Here is a 17,371-nt window from a genome sequence, read left to right on the forward strand (position 1 = left end):
ATAAACAATTTCCATTTTTTTTAATCTTTTATCTTATCTCAGTGCTGCTGATTTCTTGCAAACACTTTGCAGCCATGTCCTGTCAGCCATGTACTCCAGTGATGGCTGCATGACATTTCTCTGGGCTGCTTTCCTAATGGTGACAACAGCAGACCATATCTGTATAATGTGCATTGATACCACCATTTGTATTCTGCATTGGAAGCCAGGGTGACACAGTAGGAAACAGCATTGTTACCTTATACCAGGAAGTGCCTGAACAGTGACCCCCATGGTAGAATCAACATTATTTTAATGAAAACTGCAGATTTAAACATAATTCAATGTTTTAAAATAACATTATATATTATATGATTTTAATGGTCTGAGCAATCACCTTGTGTTCACAATGCATAATACTCCTATTTAATGTACAGCGCAGCGTAATATTTCGGCGCTATGTAAATCCTGAATATTAGTAATAATATTAATAATACAGCCAATGACTGCTCCATACATTACACTGACATGCCTTGGCAATGAGCTCTGTACTGTACTGACAGTCCTATGAATCAGCAGAGAGCGCCACCTTGTGTTCATAATGCTGAGAATGGCTGCTCTTTACATTACACTGACATGCCTTGGCTATGAGTTGTGCTCTGTACTGTACTGATAATCCTATGAATCAGCAGAGAGCGCCACCTTGTGTTCATAATGCTGAGAATGGCTGCTCTTTACATTACACTGACATGCCTTGGCTATGAGTTGTACTCTGTACTGTACTGATAATCCTATGAATCAGCAGAGAGCGCCACCTTGTGTTCACAATGCATAAAGCAGAGAATGACTGGCCTGCTCTTTACATTACACTGACATGCCTTGGCAATGAGTTGTGCTCTGTACTGTACTGACAGCACATGTCTGACCTCTGTTATGTCACGGTTACAGTACGTTCTGACTACTCATTCCTAGCTTGCTTAGTCCGTGTTGTCCCTGGACGTTCAGTGACAGTGTCACAGTTTGCATGGCAAAGTTATTCTTTCAGCATGTTCAGCATGATATACTCATAGTTTAGATTGGCGGTGGGAACAATGGTTCACGTGTGGCACCTGACAGCTGGCACCCTGCCACCCCCACGGCTGTGCTGCTGGTGGCATTTGACTATTTTACAGCAGGTGGTACTGAACTACTAACTGCTGCCCCCATCCATTCTCTGTGGGTGGCCTACATGTAGCGTCTCGCCCATGGGTTTGGTTCCGGGAGGTGAGGAAGCGGTAAATGCACTACAACATCACCCCCAGTCTGAACAATAACATGAAAATGAATTGAATGGTTGAACCAATCACCTGCCACTTTAGGTGTATATCCCTGTTTCTGCTGATATCCAATGCTCACTTCCTGTCAATTTCACAACATTTTACCAGGCAGTAAATAAAGGGAACTCTCCAGCAGCAACACGAACAGAAAAGGATTTGGCGGGGCATAAAGTTCAATAATTTCACCCTTCATATTGTCCCATCGGGGCAGACATTCCAGTGGGAACATGTCCCATGTGCAAAATTAAACCATGATTTTCCAGACCACATTTTTATTTACTGAAAAATGAGCATTAATTGTTTCACTTGGGACATTTTTCTGCGGATGCCTTTGACACAGGAGTAAAGGAAAGTCTCATGTAAGCTACAAGCTGGATTCATTTCTTACACAGGGCCATAGAAGCCCCTGATTGGCCCAATGCTATCACATGTTGTTCCATACTAGAAGTAGAGGGTACATCCAGAGCCGAACAGAGTGGCAGGGGAACAAAATAAAGGCAAGTATATACTGGGGGTATAAACATAGTAGGTTAGGTTCAAAAAAGACATAAGTCCATGAAGTTCAACCACTAGGGAAATAAACATATCCCAGATATAAAACCCTAAAAGACATAATTGGTCCAGAGGAAGGCAAAAAAAAACCCTGATACAACTTGCTTCAACAGGGGAAAAAAAATTCAATCCTGATTCCATGAGGCAATCGGATGTTCCCTGGATCAGCAGTCTCTGTTATCTTTACTTTAAAGCCTTAATCCCCAGTTATATTCTGTGCTTCTAGATATCATCCAGCTTTTTCTTAAAGCAATCTATAGTAGTTGCTGAAACTACTTCCTGAGGGAGCCGATTCCACATTTTCACAGCCCTTACAGTGAAGAATCCCTTCCTTATCCGGAGCTTAAACTTCTTTTCCTCCAGACACAAAGAGCGCCCCCTTGTGCTTTGTAATGATCTTAAAGTGAATAATGGGGAAGAGAGTTCTCTATATGGACCATTTATATATTTATACCGGGTGATCATATCCCCCTTACACGTCTCTTCTCAAGGGAGAATAGATTCAGTTCAGCTAATCTCTCCTCATAGCTGAGCTCCTCCATTCCTTTTATTAGTTTAGTTGTCCTTCTCTGCACTCTCTCCAATCCCACAATGTCCTTTTTGTGAACTGGTGCCCAAACCTGGACTGCATATTCCAGATGTGGTCTGACCAATGCTTTGTACAGGATTATGTCTCCATCTCTGCAGTCTATTCCTCTTTTATTACAAGAAAGTACTTTACTAGCTTTATATATTGCAGCTTGGCATTGCATGCTGTTATTAAGTCTATGATCTACCAGAACCTCCAGATCCTTTTCCATTTCTGACTGCCCCAAATGTATTCCCCCTAGACAGTATAGAGGAGGCTAAAGCAAATAATTTGCTTTGCCCTAAAGAGAAGAAACAAAAGTTTACTTTAATCCTTCAAAGGACTCAATAAATTCTCTCCACCAATAAGCTTCTACCTCCCTAGCTCCCCGTGTGTACAGCAGTGACATAGCAGCAAGGAATGCAAGCATCCAACACATCCTGAAATGCCTAAATGAGAAGAGACTTTGGCCGGCATAACTTTGCAAGAGAGCAAAGATCATCAATGGGATAATCAAGTGTCGTGTCCCTTCATTTGCACAGCGCTTTTGCTCAGTGACAAGTTCACTCTAATGTGTATGAGAACACCAGCTGCATGACTACCCAGGATAAAAGAATTAGCTCATCAGTGACATCTCGTGGTAATAGATGTAACTGCAACTATCCAGTTGTGGGAAACTTTCAGCTGGCAATATAACAAAGATGTAAAAATGCCAAATCTGCCTAATTTCCTGGTCTTGCCAGAAACCATGAAGGATGAAGAGAAAGAGGAGAGATAAGGTGAGTCCACTCTTGGTGGAAGACTTGGGTTGAGTGTTGTGGTAAAGCACTGTAAAACGTGTGGTCACTGAAACGCGTGAGTGTAACTCGGACCAAGTGCTCCACACAGAAGTGACATTTTAGATAAAGTCTTCTGTGCTCAATTGCCTATTGTCCAGTTATTGCATTTCCCAGCAATTACTGACATCAAGTCTGAGTGAATGAAGTCAAACTTATATTTGGAAAATATTTTTGCAAATAGAGTTTTGGTGTACAATTGTCAGAATGATGGGAGTAGGAGGCCAGGGTGACTCCCATGTGCATCTATGGCCATCCAAAGGCTAGAGAAAGAAGGCTCCTGAAAAAGGGGGATTTTAGTCAAAATTAGGCAATTATGAAGTTTTGGCTCCAAATGCACAGCAGCCCAGCACCTGCACTCCCTGGCATTCTTTTCATTGGGGCCCTTGCCAATTGCCTGGTTTGCCGTAAACCTGGCCCTGGGAAGAAGATCCTCAGAAGCCAACAGAAGTGATGACAAAGTGATGCCAAGAGGCACTGGAATGATATAACTCCCAAATGATATCTGTCTCCACCTAGTGGCTGGGGACAGAATAGACCAGGAATGAAGACATGGCAAAGTCATTCATCATGTAGCGTTCACCATGAAGGGTCATGGAGGACCCAGGAAGAGATAAATCAGCCAGGAGCTTTTCACCCTTACACAACAAAGCAAAGCCTGGACCCCAGTGCAGTACAGATTTGTTTCATTTTGCTCAATACAGATAGTATAACTACCCAGATCTGCTTTCATATCAGCAGTCCTAGACAGCAGCACTCCGCCTGGGAGAAGAGGTGACCTTTTGCATTTCTGAATAGTGGCAGCTTCCTGCTATCTCCTTTTCATTGCAATGGTGCTCCTTTATGATCCATTCAGCAGGCTGCAGCAGAGGTTGGAGCTGTATAAGCTAACTGCATGGAAAAGAAGGCTGGTTAGTGACCCCCATTTTATCCGGCAGGAGTGCTGCATGTGAGTCCCTTCCCCAGCCAGTGATTGGATAGTAACAGGAGACGTGGGCAGGGTCTGTCACTTCTCTCTTTCCTCTCATCAGCATGTTTCTTGCAATGAAGTGATTGGCTCTTTGTGCTGATTCTCCCTCTCCAGCCTGAGCCTTGCGGTACATGGACTGTAAGAGGCTGATGCCGAGTCAAATTCAAATACTTGGCATAAAACCAGAATACATTTGTGATGTGTAATTATTACAGAGCTTCATTATTGGGTGTCATATCTACCTTCAATTTCACATCATCATAGTGCTAGTGTGAGAAAGAAATTACCCCTGAAAATGATTTTAAATGTCAGCCATGTGGTGAAAATGGTGAGTGGCAATGGTACATAGGAGGGGTAAGCGTTTCTTCCAGCTGCCACTGCTAACAATTACACAGTGGTTTCTATTATAGCATTTTACAGCAAACCTGTATTGTTATTATGTTGCCACTAGATGGCACCAGAGACAAACTTTTTAATGGCTTCTTCTGAATTCCAATTACTGACGCATTTCACATTTATATATTAAAAGAGTCTGAAGCTACCTGAAGGTCGCAAGAGCTCATAATGCCCCCCCCCACGTACAGCCTAGTCTTTGCCCAATGTTCCTACTGGTGTACAATAGATGGAGGGGGGGGGGGGGGGTGTATGACCTGTCAATATAACATCCACTGCTTTTTCACACATCACCAGATATAGACAATAATGTTCAGATACACTGATAGTGGCTGCAAACAGGCTGTAGGGGGATCAGCAGCACTGGGATGTAACAATGGGAGAAATAAGGATTTTATTATTTTTTTATGTACAGTAAAGGCAAAACACATTTTAGTACATTACAGTGTGTGCTTGTACTGGTGTCATAAGGACAGGAAGTATGAGTACATTTCTTTAAGGGGGCACCATTTCTACCACCCTCACCATGATTGCACCTGTGACAGGCTGGCTGCAATGCCATTGGCTGGAGTGCACAAGGGAGCTTCAGTTTTCAGCCCCACCCACCAATCTGAGCCAGTGGCACAGATCCCCTAATTTAAAAAAACAGAGCAGCACAGGGGGGCAAATGTGCACCCTTGACCCCCCAGCCCAGGAAGAAAGGGGGTAATTCAATGAAATTCCTGGCCCTTCCAGCCTGTCACAGATTGCTTCTTCTTCCATACATTTTGCACTTCCATAACCCTGAAATAATTTCCATCTCGCCAACAAATACTATTGCGTGGTGCATTACAGGGGGTGATTGGAGAAATGTCAGGCTGGCTCACCTCTGCACAATCTGATGTGTGTTTAGCAGGCCCCGGGTTTCATAGCTCCCAGACACAAAGTGCTAACAGATCTGATGATGGAATGACGTTGGTGGGTGACACAGGTCAGGCCTGCTTGTCAGGATCTCCTCGGCCCATCATTAGCAGAGTCAGCGCTCTCACCTCTCCTGTAAGAAATGAAGCTGTGAACACAGACATCGCACTGTATGGAGGTGACAACTCCAAAAAACTGCAAACCCTGAATATGGGAACACAAACATTATATCCATCTCTCACTCAATACCTCTCTAAAGGTAACCATGTGCTTGTCAAGGGGAGCAGAACTACTGTGCCAGTCAAGTTAAGGGCAACTCCACCCTCCCTTCTCCTCGGTCCATTCCAACAGGTTAATGTAAATCAATGGGAATGCTCCTAACAACCAACAGCCAAATGGGAGCCCTGCCCACTGTTTACTAAAACAACAGGAAAAGCTGCTGTTCTGAAGAAATGACCTACCATATGGAGATGTCCTACTTCCAGTGCTAAAATCCCTTCCTGTTTCTAAACCTTAGTTCCTTACTGCCGGGTAATTACCTCCTCCCCTCTTTTATTCCAGCCTGGTGACCAACGTTAATACCTCTTTCTTCTTGGTGACTAACCCTAACTTTATTACTCCTGGTGCCCCTTCCCCTCCCCGATGTCTAACCTTAATTACCCCACCTAATACCTAACCTCAATTACCCCCCTACCTAGTGCCTAACCTTATTACCCCCTATCTAATACATAACCCTATCACCCCCTACCTAGTGCCTAACCTTAATTACTCAACCTAATACCTAACCTCAAATACCCCCCAACTTATTGCCTAACCTTATCACCCCCTACCTAATACCTAACCTTATCACCCCTTACCAAGAGCCTAAAGGTGCGTACACACTTCCAATTTTTATCGTTCCAATCGAACGACGAACGATCGATTGGGCAAAAAATCGTTCGTAAAAAAGTAACCAACGACGCCGACGAACGAGGAAAGTCGCTGGAAACGAACGACCGGACCGACGGATCGGATTGGACGACGATCGTTGAACATCGTTCGTGTGTACGGTCGTTCGTTGATCGTCCATGGTCTGAGCATGCGTAATGAACGAACGTCCGTCACTTTCCTGTCGTGCACATAGTTCCTCTATCGCTCAAACGATCGTATCTATTGTGTGTACAATATCTACGAACGATCGTGTCGTTATCTCTATGTACAGGATCGGTGCTATACGATCGTTCATATATATCGTGCATGAACGTTCGTCGTTCGTTTTCCAACGATAATAATTGGAAGTGTGTATGTAGCTTAACACTAATTACCCCACCAAATACCTAACCTTATCACCCCATTTAATACCTAACCTTATCACCCCTTACCCAGAGCCTAACCCTAATTACCACACCAAATACCTAACCTTATCACCCCCTACCTAATACCTAACCTTAATCACAACCCTACCTAGTGCCTAACCCCAATTACCCCACCCAATACCTGACTTTAATCACCACCTACCTAGTGTCTATTCTTAATTACCCCATCCAGCCTTGATTCTGCCCCTCTGTGGTCTACCAGCAATTGGACTGGCACCTCTACTGCTCACCAACTCCACCCCTTTTTCCGCCCCTCCATGCCAACCCCACCAATTGCTGCCAATCACCAGTTCACACCCCTACCCCTCACTTACAGATCTCTCCATGACCCCTTCATACCCTAACAGATATTGTCCCAACCCTGACCCCTTTGGCCCTTCCCAAAACATTCAGGATTTCCCCCCTCCATTGGCACATCCTCCTCAGTCCCATATCTCTATCTGCAGGGGGACTCGCCGACTCCTTACCTATTCTTTGTGTCACCACCTCACCTCTAGATTGTAAGCTCACAAGGCCAGGGTCCTCACTTGTGTATGTTGTCTCTGCTGCACTCATTCTATCCAATGCTGGATGTTCATATTGTACTGTGCATGACCCATGTATGAAATTATAATACCCACTATTGCCTATATTGTACTCTGCCATGGCAGATGATAGCGATGATATTAATAAAAAAATAATCACTCTTGAAAAAAGTGACCAATGTATGGCTGTCTTTAATTTTTCATCTTCCCCAGATGGAGATGCACTGAAGATTTGCCAAGGCTGCAATGATGTCATCTGTCTACTGCAGGCAGGTGGAAGCATTTCCTCAGTCTACCCTCCACCCATTGATTCTACCATTGCATCTTTGCAGCAAATCACAAGGTGAGTGGCTGCAGCAGGGGCTGATCTGTGTCAGCCAAGAACTGCACAGACAGCGGGGTTTCCATTATTGTGTCACCTCTGAGCCGGCAAATCAACCCATGGCAAGCCTGGATGATGCCTGAAAAAAGATGGCGGTGTCTTTTCAGAGAGATATCCTGACGAAGGCTACCACTTCTCCAACATTTTTCCTCTTAATACTTTGTGCAGTTTTGTGGCAGTTTTCTGCCCCCCCAACCTTTGTGCCCTGATGTGTTTATAAACACAATTCTCAATGTCATGGAGTTATCACCCCCCCCCCCAGCTGCTAGCCCACCAATGCCAGGAGTGATAAGAACCCGAAAGCCAGCCAAATTCTGAAAAACAACAAGAGCGGTCTATGGAATGATGCCGGCACTGGGCTCGAGGTCATCGGGAGCTGTTGCTCATGAATTCTGACTATTGAAGGGCACGGCCCCGCCACAGGCCAATGTTCAAACAACCCGAGGACGATTTTTGCTTTTTCTTTTGTGCTCGTGAATATTATCGTTATGTGAGAATGTCAAAACTAAAGGGGAAGGCTGACCCACCCAACACTGTGTTACCGACCCAAGAGGCAAATCTGGCCATGGATAGGGGGCTTATAATGGGGGAGATATCAAGCTAAAGGTCTCATTATGTGTCCATATTGCCTAGCTGTACCTGATGGGGAGGGTCTGTACCCCTGCTGTGCCTAATATGAGGAGCCCCATTACATGAGTGCTGAGTTCCCGGGTCTGTACCCGTGCTGTGCCAAATATGAGGAGCCCCATTACATGAGTGCTGAGTTCCCGGGTCTGTACCCCTGCTGTGCCCAATATGAGGAGCCCCATTACATGAGTGCTGAGTTCCCGGGTCTGTACCCCTGCTGTGCCCAATATGAGGAGCCCCATTACATGAGTGCTGAGTTCCCGGGTCTGTACCCCTGCTGTGCCCAATATGAGGAGCCCCCATCATACGAATGATGAGTTCCCGGGTCTGTACCACTGCCGTGCCCAATGTGAGGAGCCCCCCATCATACTAGTGCTGAGTTCTCGGGTCTGAACCCCTGCCGTGCCCAATATGAGGAGCCCCATTATACGAGTGCTGAGTTCCTGGGTCTGTACCCCTGCCGTGCCCAATATCAGGGGCCCTCATCATATGAGTGCTGAGTTCCCGGGTCTGAACCCTTGCTGTGCCCAATATGAGGAGCCCCCATCATACGAATGCTGAGTTCTTGGGTCCGAACCCCTGCTGTCCCCAATATGAAGAGCCCCATTATACGAGTGCTGAGTTCCTGGGTCTGTACCCATGCCATGCCCAAAATGAGGAGTCCCTATCATACGAGTGCTGAGTTCCCGGATCTGTACCCCTGCCGTGCCCAATATGAGGAGCCCTCATCATATGAGTGCTGAATTTCTGGGTCTGAACCCCTGCTGTGCCCAATATGAGGAGCCCCATTATACGAGTGCTGAAACCCTGGGTCTGTACCCCTGCAGTGCCCAATAAAAGGAGCCCTCATCATATGAATGCTGAGTTGCCGGGTCTTTACCCCTGCTCTGCCCATTATAAGGGGCCCCCACCATCTCTGTATTGACTTCTGGGTGTGTACCCGTGCTGTGCCCATTATAAGGGGTGCCCACCATCTCTGCCTTGACTTCTACGTCTTCACCCCTCCTGTGGCCATTACAAGGGGCCCCCACCATCCCTGTATTGACTTCTGGGTCTTTACCCCTGCTGTGCCTATTATAAGAGGCCCCCAAATCTCTGCATTGACTTATGAGTCTGTACACCTCCTGTGCCCATTATAAGGGGCCCCCACTATCTCTGTATTGACTTTTGGGTCAGTACCCCAGCTGTGCCCATTATAAAGGGCCCCCACCATCCCTGTATTGACTTCTGGGTCTGTAACCCTCCTGTGCCCATTCTAAGGGGCCCCAACGATCTCTGCATTGACTTCTGGGTCTGTACCCCTCCTCTGCCTATTATAAGGGGCCCCCAAATCTCTGCATTGACTTATGAGTCTGTACACCTCTTGTAGCCAAATATAAGGGACCCCAACATCCCTGTAATGACTTTTGGGTCAGTACCCCAGCTGTGCCCATTATAAAGGGCCCCCACCATCCCTGTATTGACTTCTGGGCCTGTACCCCTCCTGTGCCCATTCTAAGGGGCCCCAACGATGTCTGCATTGACTTCTGGGTCTGTACCCCTCCTCTGCCTATTATAAGGGGCCCCCAAATCTCTGCATTGACTTATGAGTCTGTACACCTCCTGTGGCCATTATAAGGGACCCCACCATCCCTGTATTGACTTTTGGGTCAGTACCCTTTCTGTGCCCACTATCAGGGGCCCCCACCATCTCTGCATTGACTTCTGGGTCTGTACCCCTCCTGTGCCTATTATAAAGGGCCCCCACCATCCCTGTATTAACTTCTGGGTCTGTACCCCTCCTGTGCCTATTATACTTCTGGGTCTGTACCCCTCCTGTGCCTATTATAAAGGGCCCCCACCATCCCTGTATTAACTTCTGGGTCTGTACCCCTCCTGTGCCTATTATAAGGGGCCCCCACCATCCCTGCATTGACTTTTGGGTCTGTACCCTTCCTGTGCCCACTATCAGGGGCCCCCACCATCTCTGCATTGACTTATGAGTCTGTACCTGGCTGTGCCCATTATAAGTGGTAGCAGTTGATACTCTCAGTAGATATTATGATCAATTGAACTCAACTTTAACAATCAAATACAAAACTTTAATTTACCTTTCATAGCATTTGTATATACACAGCTCCCCCGAGGGCCCCGTCACAGCATTTTGATTGGGATGAGTTCTGTACTTTGACTGGGCCATTGCAACACCTTTTTGATTTGCTGGTGTGCTTGTGATCATTGTCCTGTCACATGACCCAGTTTCAGACAATCTTTAGCTGTCGCACACATAGGCCTCATATTTGTCTCTACGATACTTTAGTATACAGAAGAAGTCCTGGTCCACTCAACGACTGCAAAGTGCCCAGCACACTCCTCCACCACCATGCTTCACAGTTGGTATGGGGTGTCCATGCTGATATGTTGTGCCTGATTTGTGCATTAAACATCTCCCGTCTATTGTTCCACAAGTCTTGTAAATCTGATGCAGCGTTGTAAATCTAAGCCATGCTGCCATGTGAGAGAAGCTTTCTCCCTTCCAAACAAGTCATACGTGTTCAGTCTTTAACTCGTTTACTTTAACATGTAACTGAGGCGTGTAGAGTGTGCGATGGATCCCCCGGGGTTTCTCTGAATATTGACTAGGCTGACCATGGGGTGAATTTGCTGGGACAATTACTCCTGGGAAGATTGACATCTGTCTGGAATGTTTCCCATAGGTGAATAATCTTTCACACGCCTTTAGATAGATTAGCCTTCTAAGTCTCCCCAGATTGATGAGCAGCAGCAATCTCTGAGATCATGGCTGATGTCTTTCTCTTTAGCATTGTGGTAACACACACCTGAATGCTGCAGACCAGCCCTGCCAATAGAGGGCGCCACACCGACTGCTGATCAATCAATGCATCTGATAGGCAGCAGCCGGCTGATAATTGCCCCCTTCATTCCCATGGGAGGGGTAAGAGGGTATTTATTATTTCACAGATTCTGCATTTAAACTTATTGGTATAAATGGGGACACAGTGTGATATGTGTTGGTGATTTTCTCATTTCTGGGCCTGGTGATTGTTATTCAGCCCTGAGGTGTGGAATGTTAGTATTGAGGGGTGTACTTTCTTTTTCTCTGGCTGTATCCAGTGACGGGAATGTTAGATTTCTGCCTGGGGGGGTTATAACGTTATATGGTCCCCACTTCCCATACATATTTGTTGCCCGGCCTTGTCCTGGGCCTCGGCCGTTCTTTCCCCTCGGTTGCCCGGGGTTATAAACCGGGTCCAGTCTGTTGTCATGGTGCAGCAGGCCCGGCCACGCCGCTGGATGGAGCACAAACTCCGCCCACTCACAGGCCGCTCTTCTCCGCCACAACCTAACTCCCCGCCTCCTGACTGTCATTGCCATCCCTCCCAGGCACCCGTCAACCAAACGCTAAAGTCACGCCCTCTAACGACCTCTTTCCAATCTTACTACGCGTCTCAACCGAACTGTCCACGACAGGTCACACCCACCGTGACGCTGCGCCGTTCCTATTGGCCGATGCCGGTCGGCTGCGTGCGCTCGAAGGTTAGGCTGCGCCATCCCTGCCCCCTTCTTTCCTTTTCTGTCGCTGGCCGCCGCCGCCGGTGCCCGGAGTCACCTGAGAGAAGATGGCGGCGGTGGTGGCCCGGCTGGAGGGCCGGGAGTTTGAGTACCTGATGAAGAAGCGCTCGGTGACCATAGGCCGCAACTCGTCTCAGGGCTCGGTGGATGTCAGCATGGGCCACTCCAGCTTCATCTCCCGCCGCCACCTGGAGATCTTTACCGCTGGTGACGAGCAGGACGCCGAGTTCTACCTGCGCTGCCTCGGCAAGAACGGAGTGTTCGTGGACGGCGTGTTCCAGAGGAGAGGCGCCCCTCCGCTCCCCCTCCCCCGCGTGTGAGTACCTGTCACATGGCCACCTGGGTATAAACACTGGGGGAGGGGCGGGTATATACAGAGGGACTGCAGCCTCCTGTCACATGGCCACCCGGGTATAAACACTGGGGGAGGGGCGGGTTTATACAGAGGGACTGCAGCCTCCTGTCACATGGCCACCCGGGTATAAACACTGGGGGAGGGACGAGTAAATACAGAGGGACTGCAGCCTCATGTCACATGGTCACTCGGGTATATAAACACTGAGTATATATAGAAGGACTGCAGCCTCCTGTCAAATGGCCACCCGGTATAAATACTGGGGGAGGGGCGGGTATATAAAGAGGGACTACAGCCTCTTGTCACATGGCCACCCGGGTATAAACACTGGTGGAGGGGTGGGTATATATAGAAGGACTGCAGCCTCTTGTCACATGGCCACCCGGGTATAAACACTGGGTGACGGACTGCAGCCTCCTCCAACATTGCCACCCAGGTGTAAACACTGTTGGAGGGGCATGTATTTATAGATGGACTGCAGCCTCCTGTCACATGGCCACCCGGGTATAAACACAGGGAGGGGTGGGTATATACGGTACAGAGGGACTGCAGCCTCCTGTCACATGGTGTCACATGGCCACCCGGGTATAAACACAGGGAGGGGTGGGTATATACGGTACAGAGGGACTGCAGCCTCCTGTCACATGGCCACCCGGGTATAAGCAAGGGGGGCTGCTGTATCCTGTCACAAGATGTCACATGGTGCTTTATGTAAACACGGGGTCTGCAGCTTCCTGTCACATGACCTCCATGTAAACATTGGGGTGGAGCTGTGTGTTTATAAATATATACAGAAAGGTGGGTGCCGCAGGTTCCTGTCACATGGCATCCCAGGTATAAACACTGGAAGGGGGTGGGGTATATATGCACAGAGGAACCTGGGGTATGAAGACATGGGGCAGAAAGGGCTGCAGCATCCTGTTACGTCAGTCATCTCTCTTTATATAACCAGGGGACTGCAGCATCTTGTCACATGGCAACCTGGGTATAAACACTGGAGGGGGTGGGGTTTACATACACAGGGGGCTGCAGCATCTTGTCACTATACACAGCTAGGGGGGGTCACATGACAACACTGATTGCATTGTTTACATTCTTTTGTTTACTTCCCTGGGGGGGGGGGGATCAATGACAGTCTGTACAGCACCGCCCCCTGCAGGATGTCACATGGCATTGTATATAAACATTGCAGAGCCATTGACAATGAAGTGATGGATGAAGAGGACAGCTCTGGTACTCACTTCCTGTCACATGACACCACATGTAAACAGCGGGGTGACCGCAGGGGGAGGGGTGGTTACTGTCCTTGCTGCTGCAATTACCTCCCGTCACATAACTGTAACCCCCATATCCCCCTCTGTATCACATGGTATAGAAATATCATAGTATTTCTTTGATGGGGAGACATCTCTGAAGCCCCCCCCCCCCCCATAAATAAAAAAACAAAGGGTAAATCTGTTTCACATTGACCCTTGGAGCCCTTGTAGTGCTGGTGGAGAACCAGTGGTGGGCGGTGTTGGGAAGGGAGGTCACATTGTGTACAAGTTGGGGTGACTGCCGCCCCTCTCACGGCTATTCTTTGTTTCGGCATTGCTGCAGCTCGTAGTTTCAGATTTTGCTGCTTTGCCCTGGTTGGGGGGGAGGGGGTGGTGTATGGTTAAAATGTAACATTTTTCATTTTTTAACCCTATCACTAAAAATAATTTACCAATCAGAGAAGATTATTTCTATGGATATATAACCGGCCACCACAAACCTTTGGCTGGCTTCCTCCTCCATCAGCTCCATTCATTGCCAATCACATGGCCAGGCAGCAGCACCGTAGGCAATGTTTACACTTCCTCCTCCCATGATGCTTTGGGCCTGGCCTATTGCTCTGCATAGCTATAAACAAAACACATTGTGCAACTCCCTCATGTGTGCTCCCGCCTGGCGTTTGGGTTTCACATCAGCATGCTTGAAAGTTTTATTAGCTAATTCATTATTTATGGTCATCGGCTTGATAAGAATATTGCTGAATGGGAGGCAGAATGCCATCATTATCCCTAATGCTGGACCTGGCGGGTGGAGATTACTAATGTGAAGTCAATTTATTATTATTAGACGATAAAATAATTGTGTGTTTGTGCTTTTAAGGAGTTGTATAAAGTTTGTAAAAAAAAAAAAAAAAAGCTTTCCAGTCATTGAAGCAAATGTACAATTTGAAGATTTCACATATGGCCCAAACAGATTTTGGTATTCGTGCTTCGTCCTACAAGAGCAAAGAAAGTGCTTCCATCGCAAGCCGATTGTCTTTGGAGTTTTTTTGTCGTTTTATAGTGGCGGCTCCTTCGCATAACTTCCTTAATTGTCATTTTTTCCCATGGTAGTCCCTGGTCACCAAGTCCTCATTCCTGCATAGCAATGAAGAGAATTCCTAACCCCCCCTCCTTGTTAACCATTTAGCTCGGTTCTCATTGATTCTGCATGGAGCTGTGCTTTGTCAAGGCCACGGAATGCTCCGGAGGAGGCCTAGGCCTCATGTGCCAACCAGTCCTGTGCTTGCTGCTTTTATTTTTACCTATTCCAGCTAAAATATTGATACTGGTCCAGTGTTCTCCCCAGACCCTTCTAGTTGGGTGCACCACCCAACACTTTTCAGTGACCACCTTGCTGTTTTTTTGGTGGTTTTTGAAAAGTTGGGTCACAATACTGGGGCTGCCACCCACCTACAGCTTTTCTTTCCATCTGCTTGATTTTCATAAAACACACTTTTTCCAATGTCTGATGCCCATTGCAACGTGAAACTTCACTTTATGTTGCAGTGCCCATAGAGTTATGGAAACATTGCACAGCTGTCAGATAATTCCCTGTGCTACAGTTTTTATGTTCTCCTTACACACCATGCAAGCAAATCTTGTGTAAACTGTGTTAGCTTTGGGGTATTAATATTATTACATAGTATTTATATAGCACCAACATATTACATAGCGTTGTACAAAGTCCATAGTCATGTCACTATCTGTCCCCCATAATCTAATGTCCCCCTAATAGTGAAATGTCATTACCACAGTATAAGGTCATTTGTGGGGGGGAAGCCAATTATCCTAACTGCATGTTTTGGAATGTGGGAAGAAAGCCCTGCAAACTTCTTGCAGATACCGTTGTGGATGAGATTCAAACCTGGGACCCATCACTGCAAAGGCCAGAGTGCTAACCTCTGAGCCAGGCACAACCGTGGCCAATAGCCAAGGGCCACCACTATCCCCAGGGCCCAATAGACAATAGCAGGAGTGTAGTATACAGGAATGCTAGGCATTTGGGGCCACTACTTCATTTTTGACCAGGACCTATTTTACCCAAAACTGTCCTTTTTATTTTTTGTTCTTTTATTGTCAGCCACTGCTCATATTCTCTCTTTCATGTCGTTTTTGTAGATTAGAAAATAAGTGAGTTGCTGGTCCTAGATTGTAAGCTCTTCTGGGCAGGGTCTTCTCCTCTTCCTGTGTCCCCTATTAAATGTACAGTGCTGCATGTTATGCTGGAGCTATATAATTCCTGTTTAATAATAATAATAATAATATTATTAATAATAATGCTGGTTGGTTAGTACAGGAAAGCTGCGGTTTGGAGAAGTGAGGCTTTGTGGGTTGGAATAGGGCTGGGAACATATACAATAGTTACATAGGTTGAAAAAAAGACATAAGTCCATCAAGTTCATCCCCTAGGGAAATAAACATATCCTAGATATAAAATCCTATGGACATAGTTGATCCAGAGGAAGGCAAAAAAAACCCCGGGTACAATTTGCTTCAACAGGGGAAAAAATTCCTTCCTGATTCCATGAGGCAATCGGATGTTCCCTGGATCAGGAGTCTCTGTTATTTTTACTTTAAAGCTTTAATCCCCAGTTATATTCTGTGCTTCTAGAAATCATCCAGCTTTTTCTTAAAGAAATCTTTAGAACTTGCTGAACCTCCTTCCTGAGGGAGCCGATTCCATATTTTCACAGAATTCCTTCCTTATCCGAGTAAAGAAGTTAGGAACTATTCATCCCAATCTAGGAGCCAGCATGCAATTTTAGAAGTTTGCTTCCATTGGCAATAGAAAGCCATATTGGCTGCCTGGGTCCTGGGATTGGCCCGTGTATACACATTGTATCTAACTGTATAACAGATCTCTTGCTCTGCCCATGTTGTGCTCGCAGCATGCTGGAAGTGTTATTTATTGGCAAGCTATTTTTGGGCATCTGTTACCACAGTAAAAGTTGTTTGCGGAGCTCATACACTGACCACCTAGGCTTCCTTTTCCTTCCTGAATTATAAAAATAAGAGACTTTTCTGCAAAGGATTAACTATTAAAACATTTGAGCTCTTTTAATATATCAAGCAGCATTGTATAGATAACCCCTAACCTCTTCTTTCTTTCTGCTTGGGGAGATATCACCCCAGGCCGGTGTAAACATTGCTTTGTTCACTTGTCTGCATCTGCACTGTAACTGCAGACACAGAGTGGAAATCAGGAAGGTGTGCACTGCATGATATGTTACAGCAATGTGGTAAAATAATGCATGCAGTGCAATACATTTTAAATGGCATCCAGGCACGTGTCGGTTGTCTTCCTGCTTTAAGGTGTGCAGACAAACAAAGCATGGTGCATAGTGATCACACTTGTACAGTAACTTTATAGTGTTATTCCCATCCAATACCTTCAATGCTGCATTGCACTCACATAGTCATTGGAGATCACATACTCCTGTAAACAGGTGAAAATTTTTTGGCATTGAAAGCACCTGTGTGGTGAAGCAAGAAAAGCACCTGTGATCCTCCAAACTGGCATTATCATTTCCTATTGACCTTCCAGAATCAAACATCTGTAATCTGTAATTACTGTGAATGCTGCAGCCAGACTTATCCATCCTTCCCACCTACCTACCCCATTCAAAGCTTTCCCACCTACCTACCCCATTCAAAGCTTTCCCACCTACCTACCCCATACACAGCCCTTCCACCTACCTACCCCATACACAGCCCTTCCACCTACCTACCCCATACACAGCCCT

At 46.5% G+C, this 17,371-nt stretch overlaps 1 protein-coding gene across 2 annotated transcripts in view; it reads left to right on the forward strand.

Annotated features, from left to right (window-relative positions):
• Positions 1-11,917: 11,917 nt before the first annotated feature.
• The window catches only part of FOXK2 (forkhead box K2), a 56,394-nt gene continuing 50,940 nt past the window's right edge, over positions 11,918-17,371 (forward strand). The window contains exon 1 of one of the 2 annotated variants that reach the window (XM_072403305.1): positions 11,918-12,291. In XM_072403305.1, the coding sequence (XP_072259406.1) occupies positions 12,023-12,291 (269 nt within the window). In that variant the 5' untranslated portion in view covers positions 11,918-12,022. The remainder of the gene's footprint in view (positions 12,292-17,371) is intronic. The other variant, XM_072403304.1, reaches the window with a different exon arrangement.

This window comes from Pyxicephalus adspersus, chromosome 3, assembly GCF_032062135.1.
Source record: "Pyxicephalus adspersus chromosome 3, UCB_Pads_2.0, whole genome shotgun sequence".
Classification (NCBI taxonomy): Eukaryota; Metazoa; Chordata; class Amphibia; order Anura; family Pyxicephalidae; genus Pyxicephalus; species Pyxicephalus adspersus.